General features: G+C 43.7%; 1 protein-coding gene and 1 long non-coding RNA gene across 5 annotated transcripts in view; one reads left to right on the top strand and one right to left on the bottom strand.

Moving 5' to 3' along the window:
- Positions 1 to 311: 311 nt before the first annotated feature.
- Positions 312 to 4,833, bottom strand: LOC137153424 (uncharacterized). The gene is made up of 3 exons (XR_010919799.1): positions 4,631 to 4,833; positions 3,822 to 3,950; positions 312 to 974 (listed from the first exon to the last, which is right to left on the bottom strand). It is a non-coding gene; the product is annotated as an uncharacterized lncRNA (long non-coding RNA).
- Positions 2,977 to 11,664, top strand: part of PIKFYVE (phosphoinositide kinase, FYVE-type zinc finger containing) — a 90,769-nt gene continuing 82,081 nt past the window's right edge. For 3 of the 4 annotated variants that reach the window (XM_067548749.1, XM_067548748.1, XM_067548746.1), the window contains exons 1-3: positions 2,977 to 3,057; positions 6,285 to 6,466; positions 10,155 to 10,325. In XM_067548749.1, the coding sequence (XP_067404850.1) occupies positions 6,295 to 6,466; positions 10,155 to 10,325 (343 nt within the window). In that variant the 5' untranslated portion in view covers positions 2,977 to 3,057; positions 6,285 to 6,294. The remainder of the gene's footprint in view (positions 3,058 to 6,284; positions 6,467 to 10,154; positions 10,326 to 11,664) is intronic. The other variant, XM_067548747.1, reaches the window with a different exon arrangement.

Below are 11,664 nucleotides of genomic sequence, written 5' to 3'. Positions count from 1 at the left end.
TTCCTTCCTACCCCTTGGCTCCCTCCCTTTGCTCAGCTGGGGCCAGATTCGTCTCTGTACAGACCCAGGCATAGGGGTAGAGAGGAGACAAATTGTCTCCTCCATGTCTTGGGCAGGAGGGCTGGAACAATTTTTATAGTGGGGGTGCTTAGAGTCACTGAACCAAACTGTAAACGCTGTATATAATGGAAACCACTTCAAGCCAGGGGGTGCCTGCATCCTTAGTTCCAGCACCTATGGTCTTGGGGCTGCTGAGGGTTGGGCCAGCAGCACCTGGTGCAGGTTAGAGTAACCCTAATGGCTGCCCTAACTCATGTCACCATCCCTTTAGGCTTTGCATTAGTTGGAGAATCACTGGGCTGTAGGAACACGTTGGCTGTACCAACTCCTACCCTGGTTTGCCCCAACACAATTCCCCATGGCAATAACTCTTGTAGGAAGAGAGGCAGAGTCAGTGTGAATCTGCCAGGGAGTTGCTGTGCCAGGGGCATTGCCCAGGAAGACATTGGTTTAATGTGGCTGCAAGGCACCATTTAATAGGGCATTCTCTGATCTTAGTCTACTTGCATCTTCATTCTGCTCTCTGCATTTCAAACAGTTTTTAACTTGTGCACCAAAGAGAGAATTAGTGTTGGCAAAGTCCTTTGATAATGTCAGACAAAAGGTTCTATAGTGCAAGAAATTAAGAAAATAATGTTTGATAAAAATTATAGCTTAACTCTCAAAAGGTAAAGCCCTGACTCTACAAACATCTATACACATAATCTATTGCATTCAAAGGGACTTCTTGTGCTTAAAGTTAAGTGCAGTAGCAGTCTTCTTTTGTTGAAGGAACACATACAGTTAGTCAATTTTGTTTCTCGTTTAAGAGTATTCTTGGATTTCTTGTTGATACTGAGCTCTCACATGGCAGCATCCATGACATGAGTGTCACTTTCTATCATCTCTGGTTGGTTAGGAGGCTCCATCCCATCCTGGAAACAGCAATGCAGAGTAATGGAGCACAAAGCATCAACATATAGGAAACTCCAATTAGTACAGAATACTGCAGCAAGTCTCCTCAGCAACACAAGCTACCGTGAACACATCGGTTCTGTCCTCCACTCTATATGCTGGCTTCCCATAGAATATTGAGAATCCATTTCAAGGTCTTGGTGTTTATCTTCAAGACACTCCTGGGCCTGGGTCCAGGATATCTAAAAGACTATTTAAAGCTCTGGGACAAAGACCGTGATTGAGAATTTCACTCCCCTGGCACAGGGGATTTCTCTGCAATAAGAGTAAAGCTTGTCTATGCAGGAGACAGAGCTGTCTCTGGAGAGGGAGGGTGTTGGCCTGAGGCTGTGGAATGAATTCCCCTAGGAACTAAGAACAGCACAGATCTCACTGCCTTCCACTTCCCCATGCAAGGTGCGTTTTTTGACCTTCTCTAACATAAACATATACTAAAAAAAACCAACCAAAGAAAAAGGACAAATACTAATACTAACAAAAATACCTTTCCAAGACAACCAGCTGCATACAATTCTCCCCCTGGGGAAAGGATCAGAGAATAAATATGTGACAGATGTTAGTCGTGTCACTTAATGCACTAGAAGTTGCTCATATACTACAGTGATTATTACATCATTCTTTACAGAATAGGAGAGTGCTTGCAGGAACAGGGCCTTAATTTGCAATATTTTAAACAAACACTATTGCCCTTCACCTACCCCGCAAAAATTGTTAGTCTTTAAAGTGCTACAGGACTCTTGTTGCTTTTGCTGTATACAGACTAACATGGCTACCCCTCTAGAAAAAAGGAAGCATTCCAGTGCTGTTCAGCGTGTGATGTTTACACACTCTCTCAGTTTTTTCATCCGAGTTTGTATGTCTGAAGGTGACTGATTCCTCTTGTGTAATTTAAGCTTTGGGGGCCTTTTTCTCTACTGCTTTGCAAGGTGTATAGTCATTTATACCTGTGCAAGTGCTACCATTGATGTAGATGAGTGGGGAATTGAGATTTGATTGCATTTTGGCACCCAGTGTGTACAGGTGTTAATAATGCAGCAAATTATCAGGCCCTGCATATGCTAGGGGTGGGATTTTGAAACAATGCCCAATGTTGTCCCAGTTGTGCTCTCACTGAAGTCCATGGGAGTTTCAACATTGAATTTGATGAGAGCAGAGTTACGCTGAGGCTAAGCATTTTTGAAAATCCCATCCTATGACAATAACTGCTTGAAATATTAATCAAACATTTCACAGAAATTTTGAGTAGAAAAGGATGAATTCTTTGCAATAATTTAATTATTCCTTCTTCCCCTCCTATTTTTCAAACCAAGTGTAAGGGTGAATGGGGATTTGGAGTGTAGATGGAATTTAACACCCCAACCCCAAACAAAAACAAAACACCCTCTAGAAAGCTAGGTTCCTGTGCTTTGCTAGTAGAGTTTGTAAATGCATGTGACTGGGTGGGTGGCTTTGCTTAATAAAATCTGCCTGGAGAAGTTCACAATACATTTAGGCCTTGTCTACATTAGAATAATAAGTCAACAACATAGATCAACTTATAGCCATCGCAATAATTACTGTGGTGGCGGATGTCCACACTACCCTCCGTGGCTTGGTGGAGTGCTTCCTCACCAGGGGCACTTCCACCAACCTAAGAGGGAACAGGCCCTCAGCTCCCTCCCGGGAGCCCCATAGGCTCTGGGGTGGCTGCCCCCCGATTCCCATCCCATCAATGTGCGTGCAAGGCAGGGCAGGTAGCTCCGGGGTCAAGCCAAGCGAGGGAGGGACGCATGACTGCTGCCAGCATTGAGTTCCCTAGCTCGGACTCTCCAAGCTGGAGGTGGGCTGAACCGGGTGGATTGTTCTGCGGCTCTGCTGCCGGCTCTCTGCTCCTGCATCATTGCTCTCCGCGGTCGATTGGTTGGGGCTCGGGAGCGAGCCAGTTGCTAGGAGGGGGATGGGTCGAGAGACCGGAAGCGGATCGAGAGTTAATGGAGAAGAGGCGGCGCGGCCGGACTGGCATGTGAGGCGCGCTCCCCCCGCGGCGGCAGCGACAAGGAGAAGGTACGGCTGGGGCGCTCCTCCCAGGGAGTGCCCGGCCCGGCCCAGCCCAGGGTCGGGGGCGCTGCGGGGAGTGCCGGGTCAGGATCTGGGGGAAGAGTGCTGGGGGGGCGCCCTCCGGGAGTACAGGCCCAGGGGACGTTGGGGGGATTGCCAGCCCAAGATCTGACCGGTGCTATAGCATTTTATGTGTTGTCTGCAAAGAAAATCCCTCCTCTGTGATGAAAGGCTTCATGACGTCTCTAATCCCCTAAGGGAGCTAGTGGAAGTGGGGATGCTTTTAAAGCTAGACCCCTTCACCCCCCACCCCCCCACCCACTCCTAAAACCTGTGCAAGGAAATGTAGCGCTCGGAAGAGGCTTGCATTGTTAGGGAAGATGGGCTGATACCTGGAATGCAGGGGTGGGTGTGTTCTGTTATTGCTTGTTTCTCTTCCATCCACATAATAATGCACAGGAGAATTTCTGGACTTTTTTGGGTGCCTGTGTATTAAGCTTGAGGTTGAAGGGAACCCCTAAGCTTACAAGAAGACCCAGAGACCAAGAGCTCTGTGTAGCTCCTAAGCATGTCTCTTTCACCGAAGCTGGTCCAATAAAAGATATTACCTCACCCACCTTGTCTTTCAAAAAACACCTACCTCAATGCCTTTTAAACCAACCATGTTTCAAAATGCTCTCTAAAACCAGGTATACAAATAGGGCAGTGACTGTTGGAAGCAGGAGATGAATTATGTGCTATAGAAAGCAGGGGAAGGGGAAAATGTTTACCTTCCTGTGATGAGTGTGATGCCAACTGATAGACTTCCAGGATATTCAAAGGTGATATTCTGTAACTAATCTTGAAGTGTTTGAGGCAGTCTTAAAACTAGTAAAATAAAGATTGCTTTGCCTTTAAACCTAGAATACATAATGCATGATTACAAGTAATACCAGAATAGCAAGAAAGATATTGGTTAAGTGCATTTATTGACCTGTTAGACCATAATGTCTCTGAACTGTTCTAGTCAATCATGTGGGATCCTGATCTGTATCATAGACTGTCTCAATAGTTACATGTCCATGCATATTAAAAATGCATGAAGACATATGTAAGTCAGCTATTGCACTGACTAAACATTGCATTTGTTATAGATAAGGCATATGGACAAAATTTGACCATAGCTAAAGTCACTTTAGATTATCTCCCTAGTTCCAGAGGGAGAGGCATGATCTGGTTTTCTTACTAATCTGTTGATTGGGATCATGTGCCCCCTGACTGCTTAGTTTCTGCACCAAGTACAAGTGAGCAACTATTTCCACCTATTTTCTTGGGGGCCAGAGAGGAATGTCTGATGGAATCCTTGACTAGGAGAAGTGGAGTATAATGCAGGGAATGTGAATACATTTACTTAACAGTAACTTCTGAAACTAACTAGAAGAACATTAGTATAATCTAAACTTAATGGCAGACATCCTTCCTCCCCCCAGCCCTTTTGATTAGGCACAGAATCTAGCCATAGTTTTTATGAAGGAAAATATTTCTCCTTCCAGATTTTGTATTGCCTAGTTCTGAAGATGAATGACTTCAGTTTACTTACCTTGCCTGATGATCACATCAAGGTGATGAGACAGGGCTGATTTTCTTTTAGACCTCCAACTGGCCTTGTTCTGGTAGTTTTGTTACCCCACACAATTGTATAATGCTGTGTGTTGGTCTTGCAGCATGAATAGAGAGAGAAAAGTGTGCATGTTTGAGATAAGGGAAGGGTAAGGGTTACTCAACTGTAGAAGTAGCAGTTGTTGAGCTGGCTAACCCTGAAGATACTTTTGATAGAAACCACCACATGGTGAGCTTAAATAAATGATTACTAATGGAGGACTCATTACCTTGTCATTATCTAACTTACTGTGGCATGCAGCACCAGAGAGAAACAATTGAAAAAACCACTTTAATCCTCTTGAAAATGCTTCAAGAAATTCAGGTGCTGTAAACATGCCACTTAAATTTGGAGAGACTGACCTGGATCCCTCACAGGTATTTAGGCACCTAACTCTTGTTGAATTTAATGAAAATTAGGAACCCAAGGGCTTTTGTCTACACTGCAGCAAAACTTTGTTGCTCTGGGGTGTGAACCCCCCCCCCCACCCCAGTGATATAAGTTTTGCCAGCATAAGGGTGAGAGTAGCCCCGTTATGTCGGCTGAAGATTCTCTCCGACGACATAGTGCTGTCCGCATTTATGCCGGCAAAACTTATATTGCTCTGGGGGGAAAGGAGGGTGGTTCGTTTTTTTTTTTCCCCAACACCCCAGAGCGACAAAGTTTTGCTGGCATGACTGCGAGTGTAGACAAGGCCTAAATGCCTCTGTGCCTGTGCTGTGGAAGCTGGGTGACTGACAGAGTTCCATGAGGCTTTGTGATGCGAAAGAAAATTGTTCTAGAATTAAGGCAAAGGGGGTGTTACATGCTGGGACTGAGGCACCTCAAATTTACCGAAGGAGATTTGCAGAGTTTCCTTGGAAATGATTACCCTCTCTCTTTAAAAAAGAGAGAACCAACAATCCTAGAAAAGAAACCTAAATGTGAAACCAGGCTTGGATCCACCCTCCCCCTGTAATAAGGGCTAATCTTACTACACGAACTAGCAAGAGAAAGCAAACCAAGAACTTGCTTGATTTGCTTGCAGATATCTTTTTTATTTCTCAGCTCTGTCTGGAAAATAAGGAAGTTCTGAAAGAGTTGCATGTGATATCATAAACCACAGCTCTGGCCACTGCTCTAACCAGTTACACTTCTATGAACATCAGTCTTTACACTGCCTTCTTTCCCTCCACAGCAAGATTTCTTAGTCATAAACAGTAACTTGAGTTTCCAGTTCCGCTTTTATTTGGCATTAGAAGCTCTACTTCCTTAGAATTCTAAGATGCCAATAAAGTAATTGTGGACCCTAATTTTTATTTCCTTACTGGTGTCTGACCAGTGTAGCTCTTGAATTCAATTGTTGATTCTAGTTCTTCCTCTTAGGTTGTGTTTTGACTTCATATTCTTGTCTGTAAAGATTCATAACTTCCTCTTGACGGGGAAAAGGGCCATTCTCTGTGGACCAACAACCAATGTGTGCTATAAGAACAGTGCAGAGCCTACTCTTGGTATCCAATTTCACAGGTCTTTCAGCTGACTGGATGTTGCTTTTGCTTTATCACATTCAGGTTTGTTAAGGGCATGCCTGTAATACACATAAATTCTTTTCCAGGATACATGAGATGGCCACAGATGACAAACAATCTCCAACACTGGACTGTGTTAATGATCTGCCTCGCTCTCCTGGCAGTCCCTCTCATCTTACTCATTTCAAACCCTTGACTCCTGATCAAGATGAGCCTCCTTTTAAATCTGCTTACAGCTCCTTTGTAAATCTCTTTCGTTTTGGCAAAGGTAAGCACTTGTTATTGTGCCTAAATTTCCTACTTCCATGCTAATGCACACCTAGTATTCCAAACCATGACACTTCATGAGATGAGGATATGGTTTCAGACTACCAGCCAGCCAAATGAATGTGGGCTTCTATGTGTGTTTTATTTTCTTTAATAGAATATATGAGTTGGATTCACTCTCTGGCAAGATGGTGGAACCTTGATCATAGGATTAAGCCTGTCAGGAAGAGATGTAGATGGAAAATGGAAGAAGTGCGAGTTGCTTGCAACCTCTGACATACCTAGATTGAGACTGTCAGCAGCCAGCAGTGGCTGGGGACTAGCCATCAGAGAGATGCACCAATAAGTCCTTGTCTACACTCAAAAAATAAGTCTACATAACATATGTCAACTTACAGCCACCACAGCACACTGCCCTTCTTGGGTCGGTGGAGTGTGTCCTCACCAGGAGCACTTTCACTGACCTAAGAGGGGCAGTGTGGGGAGCTGAGAGACCCTGGCTGTCCCTTCCCCGCCTCCAGTTCCCTGCCAGGAGCTAGCCCTGGGCTTCTGCCATCCCTGTTCGCCACCGGGAGCTGGGTGAAGCCTCCAGGTGGGCTTCCCAAGGGGAAGCTGCCCTGGGGAGTGGGGTCCAGGCATCCCAGCTTCTCGCCCCGCTTGACAAGGCTGCCCAGCTCAGCCAGGGAGCTTCTCCTGCCCCGGCTTGCAGACGGGAGCATGGGTCCAGCAGTCCTGGGGCTTTTCGCCCTGCTTCCAGCTGGTTTTCTTGTCATTTTCAGGGGTCAGCTGGAGCCCTGAAATTGACAAGAATGACAGCTAACTGCTGATGTAAGGAGGATGCAGTGTCTACATTGACACTGCGTCACCCTATATATACTAACATAAGCCCTACGCCTCTTGTTGAGGTGGTTTTATTATGTCTGCATGTCAGGGGAGTTCCATTGGTGGGAGGTGCCTTTCAGTGTGTACACCTCCACTGTTTTGTTGACAAAAGCTGACTTTATCAACAAAACTCTCTAGTGTAGACCAGCCCTAAGCCTCCATTAGCAGGGCTTATGTGGAGCCCTAGTTACCTAGTAGGAATGTAAAGGTCACGTCTCCATGGGAAATTCCCAGTGGAAGCAGTGTACCATTGCCTGCCCACACCACTAGTGAGATGAGCATTTTTGGTGCAAGTTCTACCCTTGGCCCTGCTTTTCTCTACTCCCCACTCCCTGTGTATTTGTCACCTTATCTGTGGTCTCAAATGGTTGTTTCAGTAATGCATGTAGGGAAAATACTTCTTGAAGTGCATTTCTAAAGGCTAAGGTGATCCTGGGATGCATAAGTAGGGTATCTCAGGTAAGAGTACAGAGGTTATTTTACCTCTGTATTTGGCACTGGCGTGACGGCTGCTGGAATACTGTGTCCAGTTCCGGTGTCTACAATTTAAGAAGGATGTTGACAAATTGCAGAGGGTTCAGAGAAGAAACCCTGCCTTTTAGTGATTGACTCAAGAAGCTCAATCTATTTAGTTTACCAAAGAGGAGGATCAGGGGTGTCTTGATTACTGTCTGTAAGTCCTTCATGGGGAACAAATATGTAGTAATGGGCTCTTCAGTCTAGCAGAGAAAGGTCTAATTTGATCCAATAGATAGATGTTGAAGTTAGACAAATTCAGATTAGAAATAAGGTGTACATTTTTAATGGTGAAAATAATTAAACTTTGGAACAACTTACTAAGGGTCATGTGGGATTCTCCATCACTGACAATTTTTGAATAAAGGTTGGATGGTTTTCTAAAAGATCTGTTCTAGAAATATTTTGGCAAAGTTCTATGACCTATATTATACAAGTGAGACTAGATCAGTGTTTCTCAATTGGGGTTCCGCGGGAACACCGTTGGGGTTCCGCGCCGTTCTCCCGCGCCGTTCTCCCGCGCCGCCAAAAAAGGGATGATGTCCCGGATTATTCGACGGAGAGTATCGAGGGTAAGGAAAAAAGAAAGTGAGAAACGCTGATCCAGTTGTTTGAAATTTGTTATATAGTTTGCTTATTTCGACTTTTTTTTTGGCCCCATATGTAAAAATACTGTTAAGAGTTTGGGGGGGGGGGGTTCCGCAATTATTTATGGAGTTCAAAAGGGTTCTGTGGCCAAATTTAATTGAGAAACACTGGACTAGATGATCACGATGGTCCTGTCTGTCCTTAGAATCTATGAATGAGAAGGGTTGAAATATAGTGAAAGTCCAGTATGTAACATGACTGGCCTTTGCTTGATACTTATGATATGCCATATGTCCCACAACAGCTCCTTATACCTTTATACTCTTGACAAAGGAGCTTTTCGAGAACTATGCAAACTGTTGGTTCTCTTCTGTGTTACAAAAGTAGTGTGGTGAATGGAAGTTGAAAGTAACAAAGGTTAATGAAAACTAATGATGGGGGAGGGAAGGAATGGACTTTCATACTTGTGTTACTAAAACACTTTGAGTTATTAATTGAGTGTATTTTAAAATCTGTACTCTTCACTCTGTTTCCTTTTCTGCATTTCTTTTGGGGAGGAGGGCAAAACAAAAATCACCTGTCACAATCACTTTTGTCTAATGAGGTGTTTTAGTTGATTTAGTTATCCAGATCTCAGATCAGCAAACTGCTGCAATATTTTAGAGTAGTGAGAAACCAGGGAAGATGCTACTTGTTTAAAAATCTCTTTCCACTAGATTCATTTAAAAATTTGATGAAAATACTTGAGGGTTTTGGGGTAAAAACAAGATTTTATAAAATTTTGGGCCAAACTTGACATGCCACTGAAAACTTGAAGTAAATAACATTAAAAATGGAGCAATATCAGGTTAATTTGAGTTGTATCATATAAGTATGGGCAGGATCACAAAATGTTTAAAGCATGAAAATTCTGCTGAAATAAATAACGACACAATATGAGCATGTTACTCAAACCAGCAAGATCGGCTTAGCTCAGGAGTGTCAAACTGATTTGCTATGGTGGGCCAGATTTGAATTAAATGTATTTCAAGTGGGCCATACATACCATAAATAGAAATACGAGGCACTTTTGGAGCGCCGTGTCTCGTGCACACCGCGCTCCACGCGCTGCCGCTAGAGTACACAGATCTTGTGGCAGCGGCGTTGTACCCTCTGGCAGCAGCGCACGACACCGCCAGGGGCTGAACCAAAAAGGTTGGTGGGCTGGATGTTTGACACGTCTGGCTTAGCTATACTCAAGCTTCCATTTGAAGAAGGTGACTTATTAATAAGAGGCTCTATTCATGTTGTTAAATATGTTGCCACTGTAGTTGGAAAAACTAGTTTCCAAATCAATTCAAAAGATCTATCTTCCGAAAGACAGGCTCGTCGCAAAAACAATTCATACTTGATTATTATGTGGAAGAATTACATTTACTGTAAAATTGTCTTTCCAATTTTTTTTTCTTGAAGAGAATACTTGTGAAATGAGACAATGTAGAACCTGGTTTGGTTCCTGCCCGAAGAGCCTCCTAGTTCTGTGTTTGTACAGCGTCTAGCACAATGGAAGCCTTCATCCATGTCGAGTCCTCTAGACACTACCATATTACAAATAATAATTCAAATGAACTATCTGTAAAGCTTCTTTAGCTGTAAACTTTCTTGTGGTGCTAGATTTCTACTTCTCTTTTGCACAGTTAGTTTCTTGCTGTTCTTAAACCTAGATGATTGTAGACTTCCATCTCCTGCAGAGAGTGGCCACGGTGAGCAGCAGGCACTGAGTGGGACTTGGTCTAGTCCTCAGCATACCTCAAGGGCACAGTCTCTGAGGTCACCTGTTCCATACAAAAAGCAGCTTACAGGGGAGCTACAACGAAGAGCTTCTACAGCTTTAGGTAACATATGCCTAATTTTAATACTATTTGCTGTATTTCACACATGGTGCTATCTTATCCTGGGAGGAAGGTAGTTTCTCCACCTGAAAAGTGGGAATAGTGAGGTAGAGAATGTTTCAGTGACTTTTCCAATGTGAGAGCTGGGGTTAAAACTTGGGAAATTCCTGGCTCTGCTTGTCCATTAGACTACACTACTTTTTGTTTAAACTGCAACCTATCCTCAAGAGCATGTCCACTGTTCCCTCCAGACACTGTAGTAACTTGTCCAGCATAGCTTTTATAAGCACTATTGACAAAATGTTATCCTGCACAATAAGGCTAGCAGACACTCTTAGGTCAAAATTATCATGTCATCTCTACATAGCCTGGATTGCATTTTTGGATAAAAGTTTAAGTGCCTAATTATTCTGTTTACTTAAATTTCTACAGAACTAACACCTCTCAAAGTAAATTGTACGGCTCAGTCCTAAAGACTAAATATCATCTCTGGTTTCAGACTACCCATAGCATTCACTTGTTGCATCTTTGAGAAGGAGATGCAACGGGCACTTGCAGAAAATGCTTTAAATGTCTGATGTAGAGACACTATTTATATGCCATATTGAATTCCTTCTAGCCAGCTATCTGGAGTGAGTTTAGCACTACTGGAATCTGCTGGTGTGTAACTGTGGAGCCAGTACATGGATGGCAGCCCTCCAAAGAACAGGTGCTGAGCAGGTGATGTTGGTGATTCATGATATGGCATTGGCAATCCTTCTGATTACTAATGAACTAATGCCACAGTGTGGAGCTAGAGGATGGTCATGTACTGCTGAGATGGCTCTCTCACATGGGAGGTTGAACCAGGTCTCAACAGCTTGTGACTATTAAGATTCCCTGGCACTCTTCCGAAAAGTAGAGGTGTCTAATTCTGGCAAAATTCCAATGTTGCTAACCACCATTTTTATCTACCTTAGTCCTGTATGCTTTTCCAGTTGGATATATTCATTGTCATTCTCAATGACTTTGCCTTGTAGTGGTACTGCTTGTGCTATTTAGCCGGTCTTACATTTTGATGGTGGGTGAAGCAGTTGCTGTTTGAGACCATTTTAAAAACTTTCAAGTACCCAACGTAAGTTATTACCCAGTAGGCTAGATGCATAGTGTGTGTGAGAAACGAGGAGGTGGCCTTGGATTTTGGTTCTGCTGGAAGTAAACTGCCACAAGATAGATTTAGTCTCACTGAGGCTGACTTACCTGGAATTAAACTGGAGTAATGCAGTGGTAATGGTTTTAAATAGGTTTACACTGGGACAAGGCTAGAGTGACAGAGACATGAATCAGACCCATTGTATCTAAG

Source organism: Emydura macquarii, unplaced genomic scaffold (genome assembly GCF_026122565.2).
Source record: "Emydura macquarii macquarii isolate MOO-44397 ecotype Brisbane River unplaced genomic scaffold, CSIRO-AGI_Emac_v2 contig_1253, whole genome shotgun sequence".
Classification (NCBI taxonomy): Eukaryota; Metazoa; Chordata; order Testudines; family Chelidae; genus Emydura; species Emydura macquarii.
The sequence above is the reverse complement of the archived record's forward strand: the minus strand, read 5'-3'. Positions and strand labels throughout refer to the sequence as shown.